This window comes from Malaclemys terrapin, chromosome 10, assembly GCF_027887155.1.
Source record: "Malaclemys terrapin pileata isolate rMalTer1 chromosome 10, rMalTer1.hap1, whole genome shotgun sequence".
Classification (NCBI taxonomy): Eukaryota; Metazoa; Chordata; order Testudines; family Emydidae; genus Malaclemys; species Malaclemys terrapin.
This window is the reverse complement of record NC_071514.1, coordinates 14,766,114-14,793,366: the sequence shown is the minus strand read 5'-3', so window position 1 is coordinate 14,793,366 and position 27,253 is coordinate 14,766,114. Positions and strand designations below refer to the sequence as shown.

General features: G+C 53.3%; 2 protein-coding genes across 3 annotated transcripts; both read right to left on the bottom strand.

Annotated features, from left to right (window-relative positions):
- ISG20 (interferon stimulated exonuclease gene 20) lies at nucleotides 1–23,962 on the bottom strand. 2 transcript variants are annotated; one of them, XM_054043063.1, is made up of 4 exons: nucleotides 23,921–23,962; nucleotides 11,436–11,673; nucleotides 9,405–9,605; nucleotides 1–1,455 (listed from the first exon to the last, which is right to left on the bottom strand). In XM_054043063.1, exons 2-4 carry the CDS (start codon nucleotides 11,664–11,666, stop codon nucleotides 1,363–1,365), a joined length of 525 nt encoding a protein of 174 aa, XP_053899038.1. In that variant the 5' UTR covers nucleotides 11,667–11,673; nucleotides 23,921–23,962; the 3' UTR covers nucleotides 1–1,362. The 2 variants fall into 2 exon arrangements, with proteins under 2 accessions (XP_053899038.1, XP_053899037.1); XM_054043062.1 differs by lacking the exon at nucleotides 23,921–23,962 and adding an exon at nucleotides 13,265–13,571.
- Nucleotides 17,491–23,982, bottom strand: AEN (apoptosis enhancing nuclease). The gene is made up of 4 exons (XM_054043061.1): nucleotides 23,921–23,982; nucleotides 22,474–23,260; nucleotides 21,337–21,537; nucleotides 17,491–20,711 (listed from the first exon to the last, which is right to left on the bottom strand). Exons 1-4 carry the CDS (start codon nucleotides 23,980–23,982, stop codon nucleotides 20,508–20,510), a joined length of 1,254 nt encoding a protein of 417 aa, XP_053899036.1. The 3' UTR covers nucleotides 17,491–20,507.
- Between the last annotated feature and the right edge of the window lie 3,271 nt (nucleotides 23,983–27,253).

Genomic DNA, 27,253 nt, shown 5'->3' with positions numbered 1-27,253 from the left:
TTTTGATTTTCACAGCATCTTTTATTTTTATTCAAAACATTGTGTTGCAATGCAAAGACCATGCGCTTCATTTATAGCAATAATCAGACTTCTATAGCACTTTGTGTCCAGAGACCTGAAAGCGCTTCACGAAGCTGGGCAAGCGGCATTATCACTCCCTACCTCCCCTTTTACAGATGGAGAAGCTCTCGCAGGTATTATTTGGGCCAACATGGAACACTGTTTCAGTGGCAGAGCTGGGGATGAGAACTCAGTCACCTGACTCCCAGCCTCAGACCACAGCTGCCCTGTTCTCAGGAGACATTTTTATACTTCTTTCAAAATACTCGCAAGACTCTTTAGCACTACATACTAGTCCCTATACCAGCCATTAAGGATCTCTAGCTTTTATTCCACATGGAGCCTAAGTTATGCATGTGGCCATATCAGAAGCTCTGGGGACCCATGGGATGGTTGCCTCAAGCCTAATGCGATGGGTTCATTATCCATACCGAGCTTGTATTTCTACATGTATATCCAAGATGAGAGGCCACCAGGGGGTGATCAAAACCCCTCTGATTCTTGAGCATTATTGTGGTTGTTTTATATTGCAGAAAAAGGGTCATATCCCTGCAAAAGGGCAGCCCTCCCACTCTCGGCTCTACTCCCAGCTGTAGAAACAGCTGACCCAAGGCAGGCTTTCATGGCCTCTGCTACAGGCCCGGCTGCAGTGTTGACAATTGTTGAATGGTTTCTCATTTTTAAAAATCATTTAGTAAATGAAATGCAGATCCCTTTTATGAGTGCCACCTAGCCTATGTTAAAGTGACCCCATGTGTAGGGTGACCATATGTTCTGTATTGGCCAGGACAGTCTCTTTTTTAAGCCATCCTGACTTTTTGGTTAAAGTGGGTATTTCTTCCATTTGCTCTTGCCAACTTGATCAGTTGGCAAGAGCAAATGGAACAAATGCCCACTTTTGTCAAAAAAGCGGAGTGTGGCAGAGAGGAACCTGCAGGGGGGAAGGGGAGAGATGGGGACGTGCACCAACGCTAGCTCGTGCGGCAGGGGAGCAGGCAGGGCTCAAGCGAGCAGCGACAGCCTCGTGTGGCAGACAGAGCTCAAATGAGCAGCAACCCCAGCCTTGAATGGGGACAGGGGCTCAAGCGACCACCTAGGGCCAGCCCCATAGGAGAGGGAGGCCCTTGGGCCAGCCCCGCGTGGTGTCCTGTTTTCCCCTTGGGAAATATGGTCACCCTACCCACATGGGACATTCGCTCGGCCCATAAGATCATCACTGGACACTTTACTAGGAGCCCGTCCCATAACCTTCAGCGCAGCTGCACGTGTGAACCGACGAGACCGAGAGAAGCAAGAAGTCCCTTAAATGGATCCATCCCCTTTTGACCTGGCAAACTGGAAGAGCTCCATGGCCGACCTGGCGTCTTCCACAGAGGAGTGGCCCTCTCTGTCAGTCTGTAAAACAAAAGAAGGGCCCCAAGAGTGATGTAGTGCAAGCAAAACCAGCCTGGAAAGATCAAGGTCTCCAGATGGCCATTCCAGGCTTTACTGAGACAACGCTGCTGACAATGAGGTGCCCCTCAGCTGTGTGTCGTCTTTGGCTGAGGGATCACCGTGGCATCCAGGCACATACACAACCCAAGGGCAGTATTATATTGGATTGGGAGGGATCCTCCTATCCTCTCTTCCCTTTGCACCAGGTACCTGCCCCCTGAATGGGAATTACACACATGCATCAAAGGGAGAGTAGAACTCATGGTGTCTAGCCGCTCCCCAAAGAGTGGAAAAATCCTGATATTCAGGACTGGGAGGGTGCTCGTTCTGATCACGAGGTGGGATAAAGGAAAGGGGCCTTCGATGCTGCAACATTCCCTGCAAGAACCCCGCACCCGTCTGAAACACCAACAGACCAGAGTGATTTTACTAAAGGAAAATACAGGGCGGGTGGAGGTAATAGCCAGAAAGTCTCCCAGTAGGAGTCTGTGTGCCCTTTAGTATGCAGAGTGTGGCCTTCTCGCCTGCTGGTCCCAGGCCCTCCCATCTGCTCGCCTTGGAGCCATCAGCTCCACACTTCTATTTTCCATGCTGGTTTCCAGGGAGGTTAATGCTGCCTGCACTGTATCATTTCTATAATGATACAATTCCAGGCAGAACCATTTCCAGGCAGAGATGCCTGAAGAGAAGGTGCCAGGCTGGGATTGCAAAATGGGGCTGGCTCTCAGCAAGCTCACGCCGGAGCTCAGCGCTCCAGCGTCTCCGCCACAATCTGTAGCGAGCACAGAAATGAGCTCCGTGATTAGCGCGTCAGCCCCATAATAACTCCTCTGCAGTCCCCAGAATGCATCACTCATTCGACAGCCAGGCCGAGTGACACTGTGATTATTTTATTACTGTGTTTAGAAAGGTGCCAGTCAGTGCAGAGTTGGCTGTTGTTTCTGCCAAGAGCAGACATCCTGATGAGGCAGGGCAGGATTCCCCCCAGCTGTCCCCACAATAGCTTGATGCTACCCATGGCACAGTAGACACTTGCCTAAGAGTTGTGATTCCTGGGCCTAATTCCAGGGCCCAGCCCGACGGTTCTCCCAGATGTTCATAAACTCCATGGAGCTCCTCCCCAATATTTAATGCTCTTCTTCAAAGCGGTGGTGCCAAAACATGAACGAGGGGTTCTTTCCACAGCGTTCCTCTGCCCTCAGTGAGATGTGAACAAAACATTCTCCTCCTTCCCAGCACCATCAGTCCCTGCCCTACGCTCTCCAGCCCTGCACCTCTTCCCCCGCCATGCTTCCCCTCCCTGCTACATCTAGGTGGCTGCCAACGTCCGTTTTCACAGTGACAGCAGGGGCAGGTGCATTGTCCTGCAGTCTCTGGCAGCGGGGCAGCTGGTGGGGAGTCAGGGGGACTGAGTCTCCCCCCACTCTGTACAGCAGCAGCTTGGCCCCTCTCCTCTCCTGCTCCTGAGTTGCATCCATGGTGCAGGACTACATGGGTCCCTCAGGACACAGGAGGGGAGTTCCCCTGGCAGCACTCAGGGAGCTGAACATCGTAATGAGCAGAGCTGGCCGAGGCATTTTGGGGCTGGTCAGAAACAATTTGTGATTGGCTGCCTCCGAACAGAACCAGTTTCTGCCTGTGACAATCACAGGCCAGTGCCCGGAGCCGGGCTGAGGACTGGGGGCGGTGTTTTGCAGGCAAAGGATTGTTAGATCCTTCTCCGGCTTAATGCTGCAGCGTGGAGCCGGCGTGTCTATTCCTTTCATTTGTAGTCATTGGTTTGCATCAGTTTAACATCAGTTGCATTTTCAAACCTCTGCACAAGGAAAAGGACTAGAAATTGTCGGTTTTAAGTTAAAACCGAGATTCTCCTGCACAGGGCCCAAAGGCAGCTCTATTAGCAAGGGTCGCCTGCCCCAGCTCATCCATGCGATTACTTCTCAGGAAGAGCGTCCCATACGATCACTTCCAGGGCCTGGGGACAGGAATGCCAAGCAATCATTTGCTTATCCAAAAGGTGGCCATGACCTCCAGTGCAACCCCCAGACTGTTGCTGGGTGTTCTAATATTTGGTCCAGTTCCCACGTACTCCCAGCTTGATTCCACAACCACCAAGGGCTGTGTCTTGGACATGCCCTGAGCTCCTACACCACCAAGGGCTGTGTCTTGGACATGCCCTGAGCTCCTACAGGCCTGTGAACTCTCTCTTTCTCTGGGCATTTTCTGCCATCACAGTGTCATGTGGGCCTCAGCCCCATCCATCAGGCTGCATGTGTTCTGATCGAGAGTGGGCCTTTGGCTCAGAGAGATGCGTTTCTCCCACAGGGCCACGCAAGTTTCAGTGTTGTACCAAGACAGCTGCCAACCAGCTTTTGCTTCTTTTCTACACTGCCTGGAGATTTCTTCCTGTGCTGAGAAGGATGCAGTGGTTCTGCCTTAGGGTTACCATATTCTGTGCCTCCAAATGGAGGACACTCCACGGCCCCCGGCCCCGCCCCCAACCCCGCCCATACCCCCGCCCCCTCCCCAAAGTCTCCGCCCCCTCCCCTGCTTCCCGCGAACATTTAATTCGCGGGAAGCCTGAAGCAGGTAAGGGGGATGTGAGGGGGAGGAGGCGCGGCCCAGGCTGGCCCCCCGGCGGCTCCAGCCTGGGTCGGCTCGGGTCCTGGGGTGCCGGCCCCGGCCCCCGGCCGACCACCCCCGGCCCGCCCAGCACTGCCGGCCCCCGGCGGCCCGGCGCACCCCCCAGCTCCCCGGCGGCCCGGCTCCCCGCGGGCTCGGCTCCCCGGCTGACCGGGCTCCCCGCGGGCCCGGCTCCCCGCCGGCCCGGCTGACCGGCTCCCCGGCCCCGCCGGCCCGGCTGACCGGCTCCCCGCGGGCTCGGCTGACCGGCTCCCTGGCCCCGCCGGCCCGGCTGACCGGCTCCCCGCGGGCCCGGCTGGCCCGGCTCCCCGCCGGCCCGGCTGACCGGGCTCCCCGCGGGCCCGGCTCCCCGCCGGCCCGGCTGACCGGCTCCCCGCCGGCCCGGCTCCCCGCGGGCCCGGCTGACCGGCTCCCCGGCCCCGCCGGCCCGGCTGACCGGCTCCCCGCGGGCTCGGCTCCCCGCGGGCCCGGCTGACCGGCTCCCCGGCCCCGCGGGCCCGGCTGACCGGCTCCCCGGCCCCGCGGGCCCGGCTGACCGGCTCCCCGCCGGCTCGGCTCCCCGCGGGCCCGGCTGACTGGCTCCCCGGCCCCGCGGGCCCGGCTGACCGGCTCCCCGCCGGCTCGGCTCCCCGCGGGCCCGGCTGACCGGCTCCCCGGCCCCGCGGGCCCGGCTGACCGGCTCCCCGCGGGCCCGGCTGACCGGCTCCCCGGCCCCGCGGGCCCGGCTGACCGGCTCCCCGCGGGCCCGGCTGACCGGCTCCCTGGCCCCGCCGGCCCGGCTGACCGGCTCCCCGCGGGCCCGGCTGGCCCGGCTCCCCGCCGGCCCGGCTCCCCGCCGGCCCGGCTGGCCCGGCTCCCCGCCGGCCCGGCTCCCCGCCGGCCCGGCTGACCGGGCTCCCCGCCGGCCCGGCTCCCCGCCGGCCCGGCTGACCGGCTCCCCGCCGGCCCGGCTGACCGGCTCCCCGCCGGCTCGGCTCCCCGCAGGCCCGGCTGACCGGCTCCCCAGCGCACCCCCCAGCTCCCCGGCTGACCGGCTCCCCGCGGGCTCGGCTCCCCGGCTGACCGGGCTCCCCGCCGGCCCGGCTCCCCGCCGGCCCGGCTGACCGGGCTCCCCGCGGGCCCGGCTCCCCGCCGGCCCGGCTGACCGGGCTCCCCGCCGGCCCGGCTGACCGGGCTCCCAGCCGGCCCGGCTGACCGGCTCCCTGCCGGCCCGGCTGACCGGCTCCCCGCCGGCTCGGCTCCCCGCGGGCCCGGCTGACCGGCTCCCCGGCCCCGCCGGCCCGGCTGACCGGCTCCCCGCGGGCTCGGCTCCCCGCGGGCCCGGCTGACCGGCTCCCCGGCCCCGCGGGCCCGGCTGACCGGCTCCCCGCGGGCTCGGCTGACCGGCTCCCTGGCCCCGCCGGCCCGGCTGACCGGCTCCCCGCCGGCCCGGCTCCCCGCCGGCCCGGCTGACCGGGCTCCCCGCGGGCCCGGCTCCCCGCCGGCCCGGCTGACCGGCTCCCCGCCGGCTCGGCTCCCCGCCGGCCCGGCTGACCGGCTCCCCGGCCCCGCCGGCCCGGCTGACCGGCTCCCCGGCCCCGCCGGCCCGGCTGACCGGCTCCCCGCGGGCTCGGCTCCCCGCGGGCCCGGCTGACCGGCTCCCCGGCCCCGCGGGCCCGGCTGACCGGCTCCCCGGCCCCGCGGGCCCGGCTGACCGGCTCCCTGCGGGCTCAGCTGACCGGCTCCCTGGCCCCGCCGGCCCGGCTCCCCGCCGGCCCGGCTGACCGGGCTCCCCGCCGGCCCGGCTGACCGGCTCCCCGCGGGCTCGGCTCCCCGCGGGCCCGGCTGACCGGCTCCCCGGCCCCGCCGGCCCGGCTGACCGGCTCCCTGCGGGCACGGCTCCCCGCGGGCCCGGCTGACCGGCTCCCTGGCCCCGCCGGCCCGGCTGACCGGGCTCCCCGCGGGCCGGGCTCCCCGCCGGCCCGGCTGACCGGGCTCCCCGCCGGCCCGGCTCCCCGCCAGCCCGGCTGACCGGGCTCCCCGCCGGCCCGGCTGACCGGCTCCCGGCCCGGCACCGCGCCCCCGGCTCTCCCTCCGGCCCCGCGCCCGGCTCTCCCTCCGGCCCCGCGCCCGGCCCGGCACTGTGACCCTGGTTCCCGGCCCGGCACCATGCCCCCGGACCCGCACCGCCGGCCCGGCCGAGCACCACCGAGCCCTCCCGATTTTCCCGGACATGCCCGGCTTTTGGGGATTTCCCCCCGGACGGGGATTTGAGCCCCCAAAAGCCGGACATGTCCGGGAAAATCCGGACGTATGGTAACCCTATTCTGCCTCCATTATCCTGCATCTGTGAAGTCCCAAGTGCTCCCATCGACTTCAGTTCCTGACGTCCAAGGGAGCTGAGGGCACTCACTGCCTCCCAGGATTGGGCACTTTCTGAGGGGATCTTGCCATTTTCTCTTATCTGCAGACAGTCACGATGTTTAAGTGGCTTGTTTTCATTAGGGAAAGGCTGTTGCTAGGCCACACCAATCCCTCTCGTTGGTGAAAATGGTTCCTCGCAACCAATCAGTGGGTCTTTGCTGGAGTTCACACACACCGGCAGCTGAAGCGCGAAGCAAGTGGCAGATGTGCCTATTCATTTTTAGCTCACACCTATTGCTCCTGCTGGCCAAGCAGGTTATTAAGGCCCCTGTGAGTTTAATTTTTAACTGACTGTAGGTTTGCAAATTTGCAATCCCAAGAGAAACAAGAAGGCGGCCGTTCACGTGGCAAAGGCAAAGGGATGAAACGCAGGACGCCTGGGTTCTAGCTCTGACTCTGCCACAGACTCCCTTTGTGGCCTTGGCCAAGCCACTTATTCTGTGCCTCTGTTCCCCATCTAGAAAGTGGGATTACAATCCTTTCTTCCTCGGTCTTATCTAAATAGACAGTAAACTCTTCAGGGAAGGAACTGTCCTTCACTATGTGTTTGTACCTATCACAATGGAGCCTCTTGAGCAGGGGTGGGCAAACTACGGCCCGCAGGCTGGATCTGGCCTGCAAGCCATTTTAAGATGGCCCTCAAGCTCCTGCTGGGGAGTGGAGTCTGGGGCTTGCCCTGCTCCAGCCGGGGAGCAGAGTCGAGGGCCGCTCCACGCGGCTCCCAAAAGCAGTGGCATGGCCCCGCTCCAGCTCCTATATGTAGGGGCAGTCAGGGGGCTCTGCTCTGCATGCTGCCCCTGCCCTAAGCGCCGCCTCCGCAGCTCCCATTGGCCAGGCCGCAGTTCTGTGTAGGAGCTGGAGTGGGGACATGGCCACTGCTTCCAGGAGCTGCTTGAGGTAAGCGCCGCACGGAGCCTGCACCCCTGAGCCTCTCCCTGCACCCCAACCCCAACCCCCTGCCCCACCCCTGATCCCCTCCCGCCCTCCGAACCCCTCGATCCCAGCCCAGAGCACCCTCCTGCACCCCAAACCCCTTGATCCCAGCCCTGAGCACCCTCCTGCACCCCAAACCCCTCATCCCCAGCCCCACCCCAGAGCCCACACCCCCAGCCGGAGACCTTAACTCCCCCCTCCCCCCGCACCCTGAACTCCTCATTTCTGGCCCCACCCTGGAGCCCACACCCCCTCCTGCACCCCAGCCCCAATTTTGTGAGCATTCGTGGCCCGCCACACAATTTCTATTCCCAGATGTGGCCATCAGGCCAAAAAGTTTGCCCACCCCTGCTCTAGGGGCTATTGTAATAGAAATAGCTCCCATTTCTAGTCTCGGGAATCTGGGGTTACCGCAAGGAGAGGTTTTCTTTGTCCAGCCTTTTAAAGTTAGAACTGTGATAAAAAGAAAATCATATTGCGCATTGTGAAATACTCCAGATTTTCTCCTCACCATCTCCTACTGGAGGCCCCATACAAATAAAACTTTAACAGCTCCACAAGAGCTAGCGTTTACTTGGGTGCATCAGGAAATCCATAGCCCAGCACTTCCATCAGAGGACCAGGAGAGCCAGGGAATCAGAAGCAACAGGTGACTAGTGACAAATCCCGTGAGATGGGTTTTCCAGCTCAGAGTCAGCACTTGTCTCCCTCAGCTGCTGCTGATGTTTCAGCGCCCCAAAGAATGATCTAGACACCTTGCAAAACAAGCAGAGACCTTGTCCCTGCCCCAGACAGGGTGCAGTCAGACATGCACAATGAGCGAAAGATGCAAACAGACAGAGGAGGTAAAAGGGAAAGGAAGCACAAGGGGAACAATAAAATCATGCAGTTACTCAGCAAGGCTCTGATCCTGCAGTGAGCTCTGCACAGACAGACCCCTGCACCAACCTGCAGCCTCACTGACTCTAATAATGGGCAAGTCCATAGACACAAGAGTGTGCAGGTGTAATAATGGAGCACCGCATAGGAGCGGAGGTGATTGCAGGATGGGGACGGAGGCACATGCATATCTTGATGGTTCCATTAACTTCCCCCACATCCAAGCGCCTGTGGGAGAGGGAAGGCTGCCAGGAATGTACATAAGGTCAGGGGGACAATCCATTATAGGATTCAAATTGCAAAGTGCCCCTCTATGAAAAATGGCTTTTAACAGAATTAAAGGGAAAAAAGCTTAATAAGAAAGATGTGAAAGCAGAGCTCAGCTGGAATTGTCACATGTGGCTCCGGGAATGGCTGTTGCTACACAGAAGTAAATGTCTTTGTGCCACCTCACCTTCTCTCGTTGGTTAAAATTCACTCCAATGACAGGCTTGTCAGTTACCTGCTACTGCCGCTGATTGAAAAGCTAATTTGACAAAAAAAAATTTATAAGAGCCTTGAGTTCACATTGCTAGGATTCCTGGGCTCCTATTAGTCATTATTCAGGAGTATTTGGATGAAAGCCACTTATTTGCAAACCTTAAAAGTGACATGAAATTTAGCATAATGGATATTGGTCCAGACATTCACTACCTGTCATCCTCTTGCTTAAAAGTGTTCAGTCATCCAGTCAGGGAGCAGAAACACCACCATGTGACTTAGGTGATAGAACGATGCAGATAATAGCTAGTTGACGCAAACAGCGATTCACTGAAACTTAGGTGAATGTTCACGAACATTCTGAGAAACTCCACACTAGCTCTTGAATGATTTGCTAAGCAGCAAAAGGGGCTACATTTGTAATGCTGTTCATAGCAAATACTCCAGCCTGCCATTCTGCTCCATCAGCCAGACTGGGTCCTCGGGAAACCACACCCCTTTCACCAGCTACAGCAGGGTCATCAGTAACAGCCCTCTCGACCCACTAGCCCTGGCATGATTTTCCTCCTTACCTGAATGCTTTTCTTGAGCAGCTTTTCACAAAGGACCTTGAGGGAGACCCGCCTGGAGTTTCCCAGCCCGCTTTCCTTTCTCAGCAGCCGGTCATTGCACGTGTCATAGACTCGGTAGCGCCACATGTTTTCTTTCAGTGCTTCAAAGTCATGACGTAAATCGTGGCCAACCACCAGCTTGCGTCTCAAGATCTGTAAAATCTGGAAAAGGCGGCAGAGAAGCAACACTCACACCACGCAAAAGCCCCAAAGGCCAAGAGAAGCGTTGACAGTTGAGCCTTAGCTGTGTCATTATAGTCAAGATTTTCCCAAAGTCCAGGGACTGTTCAGAACCGGGGCTTTGGGCTTGTTAGAGACGAGGATAGGTGCAGCATGCACCCATCTCAAAGACTCGTGCTTGCCAAAGGCTTCTGACATTTTCTGTTTGCCTCACACAGAAACACATGCATTTAAGTGATATTTTCAGAAGCTCTCATCACCCACAATTGGGCCCCGATTACCAAAAAGTGCTCAGCATTCGACAGCAACGAATGAGCGAAAACCCGGGCCCAGTTGTGGGTGCTGGGCCCTTTGGAAAATCTGTGCCTTCTAGTAGACATGATACTCAAGACAATTGTAAATCTGAACATCACCTACGCTGAGGTATTTTAATGTGCAGCACTTTAGAAATGTTCTTTCAATTCCATTTCTTTAGCGTGTGGTATTTTATCATTATTTCTGCATTACTTATTTTGCTTAATGTTTTCCCTTTCTTGTTGGCATCTTATTTAAATGCAGCATCAGTCAGAGGATCTGTAAGTGCTCATATCCATAAGACTCTTTGTAGCTTCCTCTATTCTCAACTTTGGCTTCCACACTATTGGGTGAAAATAATTTCCATGACCAGCGTGGGTCTAGAGTAGTGGTTTTCAACGTGGGGTCTGCAGACTATGTCTGAGATTTCCAAAGGGGTTGCAACTTCATTCAAATTTTTTTTTAAGAGATCCACAATGAAAAAAGGTTGAAAATCACTGGTCTAGAGTCTTACTTCAATGTCAACCAGCATTAGGAACTGTCTTTTTGTTCTCTGTTTGTACAGAGCCTAGCACACACTTCATCCATGACTAGGGCTCCTAGGTGCTACTAGAATACAAATTTATAATCGTCATCATCAACAGGTAGGATAAGGATAACCAATCGGATCACGGGTTTACTCTGTGAGGGAGGAGCTCTAATTTTGATAAAAATACCTTGTATGCATTAAACATTGAAAATCAAAATCTTTCCATGAAAAATATCAATGCCTTAGTGATGGAAAGTCATTACGGGCTGATGGCAGTTTGGTAACCCACATGCAATGAGTCTGGTGGTGTATGACTTGCGGTCTCTGTTCCAGGGTGAGCCAAGACTGGAATGTAGGGAGAGGATTGGCAATTGAGGAAGGCTGGTTGCCTAGCCTGGAGTTCTACAGAGTGTTATCAGTCCCTCATCCACAAAGACAGCACATTCACCTACCTTCGTTTACTGGGAGCATTTTCTTTCACGTGCTCTCTGTTCCTTTGCTCCATTTATCTATTTTTAATCTCTTTTGGATCAGGATCCCATTTTAACTGAACTAATGGAAACACAAGCCACCTTGCTGGCAGCTTTGGCCGTGACCCTAGACAAGTAAATAACCCACAAGTCACTGCCACCACGATTATTCTCTCATTAGCTTTTCTACAGCAGCGACAAGAGAGTATGTGGCAGCCAGCATCAGATCCCATTGACATAGTTACTGTACAAACTGGATAAACATGCGCTCAAACTGGTCGGTCTGCCTCACCACCCCACCAGCTAGGCCCAACCTTTTAGTTTTCTAGCTGAAATCTATATCTCTGGGGGGTGGGGGGGGTGTGCTCAGTGACGCATTGACACATGCACCGGTCGATGAATCTAGAGCCAGGCCGTGGTGCCAGTTCAGGGGCAGAACTCAGAGAGGAAGGCCACTCTCTGCCCAACAAAAAGGCCAAGTGTTTAATTTGGACAAGGCTGGATTGTGATTCCTCTTACCTGTTCCCGGGCTATCCTGAATGGTGTGGCTCCTTCCATGTCCACTGGGCGAACTCCACTCACAGAGGTCCTGAAAGCGGTTATAACACCCTCTGGTCGGATGAATTGGTCATAGACCACGTTGCCATAGTAATCTACAATGCTGCAACGGGCCAATCCATTTTCCGTTCCGAATGGTCCCATGCCCACCATCTCACAGTCCAGGGCCACGATGTCAGAAGGCTCCACCATCTTCAGCCTGGTTTAAAGATTACACAAAACAGCAAGTGCAATAAATGTAAGCAGACTGGGTGTGGATGTGTGTGTGTGTTACAGTGAGTGTGAGAGACTGTGAATGTGCTTCAATCCCTTAGACAACACCCAAGGCATTGCAGGAGCTCTTTGTAAAACCACAGTGATGGTTCCACACCCCTCTAGAATGACGTGCAGCAAAAATCATCATTTCACTCTGCCAGAAAGACCCTGTCTCTCCCCCAGGTCGGAAACACCAGCACTTTTCAGACAAGACACTCCCCGCTATATAACCCTTTTTCAGCAGCAAGGTAACTGTCTGAGGGAGAATCTTTTTCTATGGGGTCACCCCAAATGAACACTGTCCCCACCACCCACACAGTTGCAGCACATTCCCTGACCCCCATGCAGATCATTTATATCAGTGGTCCCCAAACTGTGAGGGATGCCCCCCAAAGGGGTGCAGAGGAATGTTTGGGGGGGGGAGGGCACACGGCAGGACCCGGGCCAGCACCATAAGGGGCAGGGAGGAAGTGCCACCCAGCCCTGCTCCGCCCACAGCTCCCCTCTGCCCAAAGCCCAGCTCTGCTCCCAGCCCTGCCTTCATTCCCTCTCCGTGCTCAGGCCAGCTCTGCTTCTTGTCCCAGTTCCTCCCCCATCCCCAGTTCGGCCCCCTCTCTCACCACCAGCGGTTGGTCCAATAAAAAACGGTTACTCACCTTTGTAACTGTTGTTCTTCGAGATGTGTTGCTCATATCCATTCCAATTAGGTGTGCGCACGCCGCATGCACGATCGTCGGTGATCGTGCACGCGGCGCGCGCACACCTAATAGGAATCGATATGAGCAAGCACTCGAAGAAGAACAGACATTACCTCACCCACCTTGTTTCTAACATCCTGGGACTGACACAGCTACACCGGCACTGCCAATGCACTAATCCCAGTTTGTAACCCTGCCTCAGCCCATCCCAGCCTGTGGAGGGTGCCTGAGCTTTGCGGGGGAGCGGAGACTCCTTTGCTAGAGGGCCCTTGGCAGAGGAGGGTGGAGGCTGAGTGAGGGAAAGAATGGCACGCTAAAGGCAGCCCGCTGCCATCGGGAGTGAGGACCTTTGGCACGGTGGGAATGCTGCGGGGTTTCAGCGGGAGGCTGCATGGTACCATCGCCCGCCTGGCAGGCCTTGTGCCCCCAACAGGTTGCTCACACTGCCCACTCCTCCACTATATCACACTGTGACATCCCTCCACCGCTTTCTCTTATGGACAGACCTTAAACAGCCTCCTTCCCTCCTAAATTAGTTGTATTATAGTAGCACCGAGGAGCCCTAGTCATGAGGACCCCATTGTGCTAGGCTCTGTACACAGAACAAAAAGACAGTCCCTAATGCTGATTGACCTTGAAATCCTGTCCACATGAAAAATGGCCCTGCTGTCCCGGAGTTGAGCAAAGTGTCCCATGGTCTCTCAGAGCAGCTGGGAGTCTAGGCACAGCTTAGTTCTAACCAATGCATGTTTAGCATTTTTAGGGTAAGCAAAGTTTCTGCTTAAAAAGAGTTAAATATATGCAAACTGGATAGGAACAAATGCAAAAAGGCCCCACCTGTGAGAGTCGGTGCAGCCAGTCTCCCAGGAAACAAAGGTTTCAATCAGCTAAAGTGTCAGACACACTTGTTTCTAGTTGACTCCTTCCCACTCCACTACTCTGCTGCACTGCAGACACTGGTTGCTTGGGGATTTTTACAAGAGCAAAGATCGTACAGGTTAGAAATGGGAACACCCTGTTAGCTGATCTTATCTATACCCAAGCAGGGGCCAGGGCAGAATTATTTGCCACAGGCGGTTCCCCCGGGTGTTATTCAGTTCAGACAACAACCTTGTGAGTGGAGCATTCAAAAGACCAGCAGATTGTTTATTGAACCTTGTACAAACAGAGGGAGACACACTGCCTGCCCCAAGGAGTTTATAACCTACATAGGGCCAGCCTTATCTATGCTACTTTAAGCATTGTTGCCAGCTCTCTCAATTATTGGTACTTAAAGCTCCCGCTCCTGGAAGCAAGTGAGTATGTGAAAATCTCAGCTTTCACTACAAAAAGTTATTAGCTTTCCTGGTTGTGGAGAAGGGTCTCCTTTTGAAGCCGAAGCACGCCCCGAAGGCTCAAAACCACAAGGCAAACAAAAATTACCCCCATTTCAAAAAATTGTAACATTTTTAAAGCTAGTTCCATGATCTGGGGGGGCCTGACTCCTGGTTTTTGAATTTGGGGAGCTGGCAGTGCCACCGATGAGTTAATACTCTCTAGCTCGGGCCAGCCCAGAGGCTCGTTATCTCAAGGTGAAGCACGTCATGCTGGCACTTTTTATCTGTGTGCTGTGCCTCTTTATTGAAAGAGGGAGGCACAGCTGCAAGCCTCACTGTAGAGCTCCATGGGGTGCTGGCCATGACTTAAATCTCCCCCAATTGAAACTCTGCTATCTGTTGCCAGATGAATTAGAGACCCTGTAATTTCCCAGAGAATCTCTCTCTTCCAGCCCTGGTCTAATTATGCCCAGGTGGAGCCAAGAGCAAGTTGCTAGGGAGACTATGTGCTCGCCAACTTGTTACCTGGCTACCTGCCTGCACTCTCTCCTGCAGCAGCTACTCTCTGCCTGCAATCTCTCTCTCACGCACACAGCGATCCTGTAATCCGCATAAGCAAACAGTTTGGGTGAGACCCTGGCCATAGTGAAGTTCATGGCAAGACTCCCATTGACTTCAATGGGGCCAGGACTTCACGGGTAGTCACTTTCTTCAGAAGATGGGACTCTTTTCTGCTTTACTCACAAGATAACGCAATTTCCAATCAGCCTACTCTGCCCACCGCATCTGTTGTACCCTCCATTCCCCCTCCCCAACCTCATTTATTGTGAATTTGCACTTGAGGAGGTGAAATCAGAACAGGTTTAAAGATAAATCCTCTCCACAGTTCCTCTTGGAAAAGAACACAAATATAAGTGATGAGCAAATCACCGAGTTTGAAACTAGCTGCATCTCTCCTGCATGCACCTGGTTGATAACATGGCACCTTTTAGTGCATCAACAGGACAGCCTGTTGGTTGAGGCTCTTAACACCCTTGGAGCCCTGCGGTTAATGGTCATTGATTTAACTGACACACTAAACTTCCACGTCAAACCAAAGGCAGACACCTACTCAGTGTATTAACTTTGGCAACAGTGGTTACCTTAGCATGCCAAAAACATTGAAACTGAAGTTTGAGTTAACAAATTTTAAAGGAAAACCGCAATGGAGCATTAACTATTTTCCATCCCCATGATGCAATGTAAAATATAGTTAAATCACTAGGATGTCTTTAAAACATCCGAGCTGTTTATTAAAAAGTGAAATAATGGAGGTAGCAGCACCAGCTCAAGGCTGGTGACCTGTACTAAGAAAGGAACTCAAGAACCACAGCCAGAGCAGCAGATCTTCACAGCTCTTTTTAGACAAATTCTGTAAGATTTTCGAGGGTTTTCTGAGTCTCCAGGCTCCCTCTGAATCTTCTGTAGCCAGAGAAGAAAAGTTGGAGGTCGGTGCAGGGTGCATGGCACTGCAGCTCAGATCTTTCTGTCTTGAGAGATCCGTGTTGTAGGGATTTTTAAGGCATCTAACACCATGTGCCAGGTAAAGTACTCCAAAAAATGTCTGAAAGTAGCCCTCTTTTTCCTGATGCTGAGTTGTCTGCAAACAGTTTGGTAAATGTATACATGCTAGTCTGTCATGTTACAGACGATTTCAGTTTGTGAATAACCTGCTGCAGGCTATTTCTTTCAACTATCTCCGATTAGTCACAATTAGTGATGGGTAACTGGTCACCTCAATCATATGGCAGTGTTTGCACTCTCTGATTGGAGCAAGCACTTCTGGCTTGAACAGTGAATTCTTGTATTGACATACACATCCCTTTGTTGATGTGCAAACACAGGTATTTGCACAAAGACAGCTGTTTCCCTCCCGTTTCTGTGAACAAAAATCTATTTGCACAAGTGTTTGTGGCAAAGTGAACAAAACCCCCATAACCTGTCACTCCACACCACTGTTCAGAGAGTCACAAATCCTGTTTTGCAACATTACCCCCCCCCCCTGCTCTCATTTTTGTGTTTTTCATAGTGGAATTATCATTTTGATAGCATCCTCCAGGACTCATAATGGTTCCCAATTCATATAAATAGAGATCTTGAAATATTTGCAGGTATTTATAGCTGAAGCACTGAGCCTGCCTCGTTCACCTTCCATATTCTGATTTAAGTTCAGTTTTCTGCACTAATCTAATGCTGTCATCAAAATGACTTCAGTTTTCCTTTAAGCAAAGCATTTTTCTGGTAGATGGGAAGGGCAGGCAAAGATGCAGCTTCATTCAGAACACCAACCATAGTGTATTTTAAGTAAAATTATCCTACCAAATATGTATGACTCACATAATGATTAGCTTCGGGGAAATAAGGCTGAGCAAGCCTCCTGCCCCTTGCAAAACTCACTTCATTCTTATGACATGCAATCAAGGCAGTTTGTTTTGTTTTATGAGCATCAATGGCAGTGATTCTGGCAAGATGCTCCTTCTCTTTAAAGCACAAGTGTGATTTGTGAAAGCCAGCTTCAGTCTGCAAGGTGAAGAAGGCCAGGCTAGGGTGTGGGAAGCACTTCCTCCCAGAATAGGTGTGGATGGAGTCTCTTTAAACACCTTTTATTGGTTTGTCCTGTCCTTGAGGTAGAACAGCTGAAAATACTTAGCACTTCTTGGGCCCTTCTCATCTTCAGAACATGCAATAGCTCGGAAACCGGAGGCCACCAGACATTGCAAAGGCTGGGATATTTCTACTATAGATGCTCCCCGGGTTACGCAAACCTGACTTATGGAAATCCGCAAAAAGGGTTAGGGTTTTGTTTGGTTTTTTTGCATAATTGACATTCCCAACTTACGCAAGGTGTTCCGGAATGGAACGCTTGCGTAAGTCAGGGAGTGTCTGTATACACGCACGCTCCTGTAGCTCGGGGGTGAGGGTGTCACACCGCACCAAGGAGTGGAAAGCCATAGTAAACACAGGAATGTGCGACTGTAAAACCAAGTGTAGGATCTGAACCTAAATTGATTCATTTGTTCTGACCCGACTCGATGTCAAGGTGCTGGTGTTCCTTTAACAAGCGGAAGCACCAAGCTTTAGATGTCACCATCTTTAACTAACAGGAGTCACCACTGCTGCTTCTCAGTAATTGAGAAGTACCAGATATAGGGCAACTTTCCCTATTGTGGCCCAATCAGAAGATCCTTCAACAGCTGATACTACTGCTCATGGTCTCTCTCTCCCTCCCCCTTATAATGTCTGAGGCAGAGGAATATACCAGGAACTACTTGTATTGCATCTTTTATGGCTGTGGCCAAGAAACTGGTGGACAATGGGATCCTCCCCCAAGAAAGCTTTAGAAAATACATTTATTTGGTGTATTCTTACCTTCTAAAAGGGGGGAAATCCATTGTAAAGTTGTCTTGAGGATAGTCAGGTCCTAGGTGTTTGGGGCATACACCAAGCAGCACTCAGAGCAGATGAGCTCAGAGGCAGGGAATTCCCTCCCCCGAGGCCCCCCTTTGAATAGCATTTTAAATTAAGGTTTCTATTGATTTGGTCCCTACATAGAAAGTGATGTGTTTTAAGAGAACTGTTTGCAGTCAGTTTTTACATTCTATGCACATCAGACAGTGCCTGGATTGGTGACTGTCAAATGCTCTGAAATCTCACTCCTTACCCCAGCCTGGCCCAATCAAGACAAAACACAGGTTTTCACCAGTAAGTTTCAGTTTGACAAATATATTATATAAATATTTCATTTTAAACCTCTAGCATTAAACTACACACTTTACGCTCTTTCTAGAGAGAGATACAGAGTTGAGACTCTGGGTTTTGTTTGTTCACCACAACCCTGGTGCCGGGAGCTCCTCACTCAAGGGGCTATGAAGTTGGGTTCTGAATTTCTCCCAGTTTTATTGTTTCAGTGGGACCACTTTAAACCACCATGGTGTGAAGTGAATGAGGGAAACCTCACACGGTCTCAGCCTGTGAGACTGCACATCAGGAAGACCATAGTGCAGCACTTTCATTAGGAGCATCCTCAAAGCCAAGGCTAGAATCTTTTTTCCTACTGGTCAGCGTAGACTGTGGGGACAAGCATGAAACTGGCAGGAAGACCCCACAGCTGGACCATCTGTTTTCTCCTTGGCCTGTTACTACAGAAAGTATATACAGGCACGCTTCTCTTCAAACACAGCATCGCTGAGCAGAAAGGAGTGTGAGCCGAGGCAAGGTGGCTGGTTCCCACCCTATATATTCACACTGCCCCAGAAGGAGACAAAACCAGTGACAGAAGAACAAAGGAAGCCATCAGCCACAGAGCAATATACCACAGCTGAATGGTTAAAAGTAAGATCTATGGTCATCGTGGTACCCCTTCCTCTTCCCACAAATTCTATCTCCCCCGAAACAATTAAACATTTAGGGGGAGGAGAACAAAAGTCAAGTTCTCTTAGCATAGCGCAGTCTCAACACCATGGCTGTCACTGGCCCCCACAGGTTATGGTATGAACTGGCCTTAGGCTATTGCATATAGACAGAGCTTTCTGACTGGCAATGGCTCACTAAAAGCCAATTAACTACACAACGCTGGCTTATTTCTATGCGTGAGTTTCATCTGTAACAGTCATAGAGCACCAGGCAGAGCAGTTCCATAATCATTGCACTTGGAGATAGTTAAAAGTTACTCAGCCTTGTGCATAACACAACCACCTGAGGCAGGTTAGAATGGAGGTAAATGCATTGCCTGGGATTTCCTGGTGGTTAATTCGGAGTCCTCACCAGGGAGACTCTAGTTCGGCCAGAAAAACAGTTAGCCTTTTAAACCGTACAGCTGATTGCGATCACAGAAATCAGATTTGAAGCATTTCCCACTCCTTTGATCCTTTCACTCAACCCATGAAGAGGCAGTGATGCAGGCTCAAAGCTCAGTGGTATGCATACAAAGGTCATATAAAACTTAAAAACCTAGGCACATGAAGGAAGGTTGGGGCAGAGGGGAGTGCATGTCACAATTCTATATAGCAGCATGGCATTAACCTTTGTTAGAACCTACTGGGTGGATATCCCACTGCATCATTTCAAAGCGCAGTTGTCCATTAACTCAGAATCAAAATTGATTAGCAGGCAGGGTCAGCCCTGCCCTGCATGGTCCCAGCTCTGCATGATGTACGTATTCTGCAAGGAGTGGAACATTTCCCCCTGGAAAAGGGAGTTTGCAGCTTTCCCCCTCTGTGGGAGGACATAAGGAGAGCTTCCCCTCTCCCAGCTCCAAATCTATTAGATGCCCCCTAGCCAAGGAAGATCCCAAATACAGACCCCAGGAGCAACACACACAGACTGTGGTGGAGCCCCATAATTGCTCTGAATTTAAAGTCCCAGAGTTTCAAACAGAGCAGAAGGATGGGACAAGACAACATTGCAATCACACATCCATCCTGTTAAAGTGCAGTGGGACATAAGGGACAGCCTAGAGAAATTATCCTTATATCTGTCCAGGTGATTTACATCTGATATAACCAGCACAGGACCATGGGTGGCAAGTACTGAAAGGAGCCAGGCATGTCACAGATTTTAATCCAGGAGCCCCAAGCTGTGCAAAGAGGGGCCAAGTCTTGCTTTCTGTCAAGTCAAACCCGCTGCCTAAAAAGCAGGACATTGCATTTCATCTCAACTTGGATCTCCAGGCCCCATTATTTGTTGCTTTACAGCCCTGGGTAGCCCGTGTAAATGACAGCAGCCCTGTGCGCTAATCGAGAGTCAGGCAGCCCATGCCGTCCCAGGAGTCTGGGGAGCATAAAAATGGTTTAGAGCCACCTTCGTCTCCTTCCAGTCTTGCACTCGGGACTGAAATGGAACAACTGGGAAAAAGGGCCTAAAGGTCATGGGCCCAAACCCAAACAGCTGCACTGACATTTTCTAGTCCCCTGGGCCTGAGTAGACTAACACAGGCCAGCCACATGGGTTTTATTGCAGTGTAGAAACACCTCGTGTCATCTCTGTTGCAGAACTGGGAGCTCCCACAGCCCAGCGTCAGCCACATTTTGACCCGGACGTTGAGAAACAAGTGTAATCACATTTCCTTTGCCTTAGGTGTAAGGGCCTTTTGGCAGGGCTCTAAAGAGAAACAGCTGCCTGCAACCTTCCAGACAAATTAATCTGTGGTGGGAAGTAGGGAGCAAAGTCCCACAACTTCTCTTTAGTTAACAGCACTCCATGCCATTGGAGGGTCTGCACCTGCTGCTCTCCTACCCCTCCCTCTTTCTGTATCTACTACACAACCAAGACTCCCCAGGTCATGCTCTGCAGTGTAACTGATGGCCACCAGGGCACCAATGCAGGCTCCATAGCAGCCAAAGAAAGGCACATTTCATCTTAGTTCTCTCTAGTGTTCAAACAAGGGAAGGGTATCATAGGGAACTGGCAAGTGAGAATGTGGGGGTGGTGGGGGGAAGGGAGGTTAATTTCCCTCTCTTACGAACACTCAAGTTAATGAAACTGAAAGTCTTATTTTCTCATCCTACATTTGCTTTTTGTGCAGCTTGGGCCACGCAGTTGGATTGACCAGTGTCGTTGTCAGGCTCTCATGCACCACCACCAAGCTGCAATGTTGGGGGAGCAAACCCTGAGGGGGAAAAAGATTAAATAGGAACGAACAGCTGATCTCAGTTTAAAAGCTGAAGGCGTGAAAATGTCTCTATTGGGAGGGGAAACCCTCAAAGAGAAGATGGAGACTGAGCATTTCATTTGCAGTCTATATTCAGGTCCTTAGGCCAGTACTGGTCCTCCATGTAGTGGTCACTGTCTGTGCAGCTGTCCGTAGGAGTGCGAGGGGGACTGGAGGGGTGGCTGCTGGCAAGCTCCTGCTCCCACTGGACCTCCACCAGTCTGTAAAGCTCCATGGAAGTCCGAGCATCCTCCACCGACGAGTGTCCCTTCTGGCCAACCTGAGGGCAAAGAGAAAAGGCCACGCTAGAGCGGAGGGCTAGTGAAGGCCCCAGAGCCAAGCTCCCAACAAAACTTGCTGTTGCTCCAGTGGATAAACGGTGTTGGAATCAGTTCCTGTTGGGCTTCGAACACACCAAGGCTTCCATCTTGCAATCAGATCCGCACATCGGTCTGTTTGAAGTAATTTCTGGGCCCCCCATCACCGCAGTATCTGTGGCCCAGAGGTATTGAAGTCAAGGGGAGCTAGATGCCTAAATACCTCTGAGCATTTGGGCCTGAACACCTCAAAATCTTTAATGGATTTACCCTCCCACCACAGTGGTGCAGGGCAGTGCTATCACCCCCTTTGTACAGATGGGGAACAGAGGTTCTCAGAGACTAAATGACTTGCCCAAGGTCACATAAGAAGTCTGTGATGAAGCAGTGAGAGACCTGGGTTCAAGTCACTTCCCAGCTTGTACCCTAACCACTAGACCATCCTGCCTCTCACATGCAGACTCTTATGCCCACATGGTCTCCCATCGGGTCTGCCCACACAGATCCAATTGCAGCCTTAGCCATCTCAGCAGTGAAGGCGTTAAGAACTCCCCAGATCCTGTTTTCCATTCCCAGGAGGCCCCTTACCTGAATCCTTTTGTGGAGCAACTGCCTTGCCAGGCTCTTGAGAGAGGCACTGACTTTCACAGGGAGTCCTGCCTTCCGGTTCAGCAAAGGGATTCGACTGGTGTCTCGAGTCCGGCTTCTGGGGTGAAAATATTTCAGGGCTCGGAAGTCATTGTGGATGGCATGTCCCACCACAATCTTGTCTTTCAAGATCTTCAGGATCTGGAAGTGTCAGAGGTGGTTAGTTGGGCATCACAGCAGGAGTAAAAGAGGGATTTAGAAGTCCTTCCTTGCACCGATTTTGGTTTCTCCCGCTCTATCTAACCCCACAACTAGTCATACCTCTCTGATGTCACAGATCCCAGCTGCCCAGTGAGAGCTATCTAATCACAATCAAGGAAGAAGCAGGGCTACATTTCCCAGAGAAGGCCAGTTCCAAAGCATCCTCTGGTTTCAGGGCACGCTGGAAATTTGGGGAAGGGGGAGAAAAGTTGGGGGGAAAGATGCACAGAATCGCTCACCTCAAAGCTGACACACAGCAAGCCAGCTTCAGAGCAAGGATTAGAAACAAGGAGTTCCTGGCTCCTAGTCCTACATTCATGTCTATAGACCAGGGGTCGGCAACCTTTGGCACGCGGCTCGCCAGGGTAAGCACCCTGGCAGGCCGGGCCAGTGTGTTTACCTGCCACGTCCGCAGGTTCAGCCGATCGTGGCTCCCACTGGACGCGGTTCGCCGCTCCAGGCCAATGGGGGCATCGGGAAGTGGCGCAGGCCGAGGGATGTGCTGGCCATGCTTCCTGCAGCCCCCATTGGCCTGGGACGGCGAATCGTGGCCAGTTGGAGCCGCGATCGGCCAAACCTACGGACGCGGCAGGTAAACAAACCAGCCCAGCCCGCCAGGGTGCTTACCCTGGTGAGCCGCGTGCCAAAGGTTGCCGACCCCTGCTCTTAGACCATGCTGCTTTTCTAATATCTCCTGGGAAAGCCTGGAAGGAAGGGGGGGGGGGGGGGGGCAGCTGACAGACTCTGGTTGTTCTAAGACCCACTGGCTGTTCTAACAGCGACAGCAGAGCAGTGCATAGACAGCTGCCCAAAGAGGGGATAAAATCTAGCCCTTGTTCAGACTGTACAGATACACACACCACACCTCTTGTTTACCTCTCTCTGTGCAGCACTGAACGGGGTAGCGTTCTGCATGTGTTGCCTGGTGATCCCACTCCAGCGAGTCCTGTAGTCCACGATGGGAAGCTCTGGCCGGATATATTTGTCATAGATTACATCTCCGTTGTAGTTCACCACCGTGCATCGCGCCAGCTCACTCAGCTTCCCGCCAGGGCCTGTGCCCACCATCTCACAGTCAATGGCCACGCATTTCCCAGGTCTCTGCAGTGAGCGGGACAAGGAAGCTCTGCCTGAGTTGGAACTGCCAGGCAAAGGTAACCTGCTCTCTGAGTCTTGGGAAAGTGAAAAGGAGCATTGCCCAGCTGTGTCCTCCGGAGAGACTGGCAGAGCCTGCAACAGAGCCCGCTTGAGCTTTACATGGACTTTCCCCACAGACTGATTATTCATGAGAGATACATCCTCACTGGCTGGCTGGCCACATCTGCTGGCTTCTCTGTTTAACAGGCCCTCTTTGGATGGCGTGAATGCCATTGGCTCAGTCCTGTGTCCCAATTTGGGTCTCAACAGCCCCCTTTGCTCCAGCAGAGCCCTGCGCTCCATAAACCGCTGGTGCTTCCGGCTTTTCTTTTTATTCTGGCTCTGCAGAAAGCCACGATCTTCCACATCTGCTCTGCGAGCCAGGTGGGCTTTGGGGCGAGGACAGCACAGATCCCATCTGGTGTTGGAGTACCCGAGAAACCGGCCATCGGCCCCCTTCTGCCTCACCTCACAGGCCTTCACTGTGCTCACAACACCTGGCGTTAGACCCTGGCCAGAAGGCATCCTGCCAAAGATACCCACAACGCAGGGTTAGTCAGTGCCTGGTAAGTAGAGATGCTCCTCGCCTGGATTCGAGAGGGCTTATCCCATTCCCACAGGTGAGTGGAGACAGCACATGATGTGCCCACCTGGGGTTTATCACATGCAGCCCTGTTGTAGCCATGTCAGTCCCAGGGTATCAGAGAGACAAGGTAGGTGAGGTAATATCTTTTACTGTACCAACCTCTGTGGGTGACAGAGATAAGCTTACGAGCTACGCAGAGTTCTCCTTCGGGTCACAGGGTTTACCATAGCTGGTCACTCAGTCAGGCCTTGTTAGGACAGGGCGGGTCCCGTGATTCAGAGCCTGCAGCAGTCATAAAGCGGGCCGGGGGGCGGGGGGAGCGCCAGCACCACCCCAGGCATAGTGGAGTGATACGGACACAAGACGGTAAGGGGGGGAAAGAAGTTAGCACGACCATGGCTGACGCTTATCCTAAGCCCACTAGCTTGGCTCTGCGGTGCCAGCTCTACCTTGGGCAGGGGCCTGGGACGGAAGGACTAAAACAGGAATAGCAGGAGAGATCATTTGCTTACAAGCCCCTCGGCCCCCTCCTTCTGCCCAGTCCTCCCGACTGGGGCGCCCCCCGCTCCCTGTCCCCGGCCGGACCCCCGCGTCTCTTACCCAGCGAGCCGGCTCCCCACACGTGGCTTTCCCGGAAGCAGCTGCTGCAATGGCTCCCACATGCCCGGGCAAGTCCTGCCGCCACGCTCCGCCCCCCCGCCGCCTATTGGCTCAGCGGGCACGGGGCAGGATGCGATTTGCATGAAGGGGCGGGGCCGGCCTATTTGCGCCTTCCCAAGTTGTTTCCCAGTGCGTGGACAGGTTCCCCGAGCGCCTTTCCCCGGGGTTCCGGGCGCCTGTTTCGGGCAAGGGCTCCAGTTGGATCGGAGCGTTCGGGACCCTGCAGAGGCGGCAGCCCCTTGGGCCTGGGGTCCCTGCCCACCTGCAGGCAAGGTCCTGGCCGGGAGAGGGGGTGGCCGGCCGGGTTATATTGCCCCATACACACTGCTGCACCTCCGGTAGGGTGACCAGACAGCAAGTGTGAAAAATCAGGACAGGGCGTGGGGGGTAATAGGATCTTATATAAGAAAAAGACCCAAAAATCGGGACTGTCCCTATAAAATCGGGACATCGGGTCACCCTAACCTCCGGGAATAGGAGAGACCTCGATTCTCCTGCAAATTCTCCCGCACGCAGCAGCCTGGGCTCACTTGGGGCGCACTGATTTTAGGGCTCTCATTGATCCTTGTGGCATAGTGAAGCTGTGGGGAGAGCAGAAAGCAGATGTTTTAGCCCAGCAGAGGCATGATGCTCAGGGTGTATTGTATTACTGTACTATTCCCGAGTGTGGCCGTAACACCCAGAACCACGGCTGCTGTATTCTAGGTAGGGTGCTGCACCACCTCTGAGGTACAAAAAACTGGGCCCCCCGGGGTTAATCGGGAGCCCATACAGCTGGCAGCAAGTACTGAGTACCCTCACAGAATTCCCAGGACAGCCACCTCTAAAAATGGATGATCCTGGGAAACCCTGGACAGGTGGCAATCCTAGTGCTTCCTGCACAAACACAGAATAAAATGTGGGACCCTGGCCCAACGAGCTTGCACTTTTGTCTCTACATGAGGTATAAAATTAATGTGGATTTAAACTGATGTCGTTCTACTGGTGTAACACACACATGCAAACTCTTAGTCCAGTAATCCAGCACATTTTTCAAACTGTTTTTTTGTCACTTGGGCAGGAGTTTAAGTTGAACTAAAAAAGCCACTCTTATACTGGAATAAGAGTATAACATATAAGGATATAATCATAAGAATAACAGGGAGGTTATACTGGTATAACTATACCATTTTAACTACACCAGTATAATTATACCAGTGTAACTGGTCAAACTTCCTTGTGTAGACAAGCCCATTCTGCTCTATTTTGTTTTTATACTGTGCCCATCACCATGGGATTTGGGTTCCTGGTAGCATCTCCTTCAGAAAGAGACCTAGAGATCACCTAAAATGAATGCAGACCTTAGTCTCCCCTGTGTGTACTGGACCAAACCTTGTTCTAGCAGCTGCCCCAAGGTAGTCACATTCTTAGAGTATATGGGGCCTTAGTCCTTCCATCCTGCCCTGCATGCCGAGCGCTGCTCAGGACTGTCAGATTAGTCCAGGGGTCGGCAACCTTTGGCACGCAGCTCGCCAGGGTAAGCACCCTGGCAGGCCGGGCCGGTTTGTTTACCTGCCGTGTCCGCAGGTTCGGCCGATCGCGGCTCCCACTGGCTGCGGTTCGCTGCTCTGGGCCAATGGGGGCAGTGGGAAGCGGCGTGGGCCAAGGGATGTGCACTGGCCACCGCTTCCCGCCACCCCTATTGGCCTGGGACGGCCAGTGGGAGCTGCGATCAGCCGAACCTGTGGACGCGGCAGGTAAACAAACCGGCCTGGCCCGCCAGGGTGCTTAGCCTGGTGAGCTGCATGCAAAAGGTTGCCAACCCCTGGATTAGTCCAAAACAGACCTGGGCAAAGTTGAGCCCGGCTCGTAGTCTGATCCCACGTTGTTTGGAGCACAGAGCTTTCGGAGCAGGCTAGCATTCTCCTGAAACACAAAACCTGCTTGCTCCAAAGGAACAGGCCCCAGTGTACCATGTGGACAGTGAACTTCACTCTCATATTTGTCAATAAGGCTGGTATCTGTTCTAACACGTAGGCCCGTGGGAGTCACAGACAGGTCCAAGCCAGTAGCTTGCATCATTTATTTTGTAATACAATTGAAGACAATGCTCATTTACTGGTACAACAAGCCATAACAAGTGTCACCAATTGTTACAGGGACAGAAACATCTATGGGTCACTGAGACTGTGAGTGCTTTCTCCACCTTGTCACCATGTGGGTGGATTTCACGGATACCCCAGGGTCATTAGAGAAACAATGATTTCATTTCACATCCAGCTTTTCTGATTGTTTTATCATTTCCCCCCTCATTCATTTGGCCTTTTATGTACTTATGCAGTGATCTTTCATGCCCAGGAGAGGGCGCTTCATCAAACTCCTCTCCTTCATCAGTTTCTTCCTCTGCTGTCTCATTTCTGTCCCCAGGAAAGGTCGGCTCCGAGTCACAAGCAGGTTCTTGTCTTTGCAGGGATTCTGCTTTTCACTCCCACTTTACGGTGGCTGAGCTGGATTTACCCCAGTGGTAACAAAGAACTGAACTTTCACCACAGGGAAGGACTTTAGGCATCAAAGGACTATAATGAAACCACCCACCAAGCACAGAGAATGGGTCACGCTAATCGTATTAGCCTTTGGCTGCTAGCCATGAGGGTGGGGGTGTCAGATGCTCATTGGTATGCACCTCAACAGGCCACCCAAATCCCACTGTTGCATTAGACACGGTACACAGGTAATTTAGAACGCCTTCAACTAGGCCCAGATGTTTTCTCCTGCCCTCACCTGACTGACTGCCTTAGGCCACATGAGGGGATTCGACAGGCTGTTGAATTGGGCCCACAATATTGCTGGATTGGTTTGTCAGGATTGAAATAGTGGGGAAACTGTGGGTTGGGGTTGAGGGGCAGTGGTGGAGGAGAGGGTGGCGATGGGAATAGCAGGGGGTGCTGCAGGTCAGGACTGGGCTGCATCAGCAGAGCTGTGTGGCATCTTCCCCTGTGGACAGGCAGTGGTTCAGGTAAGAAATAATAAAATGCCCCACAGCCCCAAAGGCCTTTAGCCAACACACCTTTAGACATACCCAGACCTTTGCCATTGGCTTGTTCTTTGCTAACTGATGGCCTGAAAGTAGAGCCAGCTTAGTGAGTTAACAGAGCCCCCAGTGCTGAAGGCAGGCTTACTTGATGTGCATCTGAGGCCAGCCCTGGGGTACTCCTGTTCTGAAGATAGGTCTACCAGCTGGAAAAGAACCCTGGGTAGGAGCTGTCACTGCCACAAGCCCTCTTTGCATGCTTT

Coding starts and splice junctions, on each gene's coding strand:
- AEN (XM_054043061.1), bottom strand. CDS start 23,982: ATGTGGGAGCCATTGCAGCAGCTGCTTCCGGGAAAGCCACGTGTGGGG. Junction 23,261..23,920: donor GTGGGGAGCCGGCTCGCTGG/GTAAGAGACGCG, acceptor TATCTTTGGCAG/GATGCCTTCTGGCCAGGGTC. Junction 20,712..21,336: donor TGCTCCACAAAAGGATTCAG/GTAAGGGGCCTC, acceptor CTTTGCCCTCAG/GTTGGCCAGAAGGGACACTC.
- ISG20 (XM_054043063.1), bottom strand. CDS start 11,666: ATGGTGGAGCCTTCTGACATCGTGGCCCTGGACTGTGAGATGGTGGGC. Junction 9,606..11,435: donor TCAGGATAGCCCGGGAACAG/GTAAGAGGAATC, acceptor CGCCTTTTCCAG/ATTTTACAGATCTTGAGACG. Junction 1,456..9,404: donor TGCTCAAGAAAAGCATTCAG/GTAAGGAGGAAA, acceptor TTTGTTTTACAG/ACTGACAGAGAGGGCCACTC.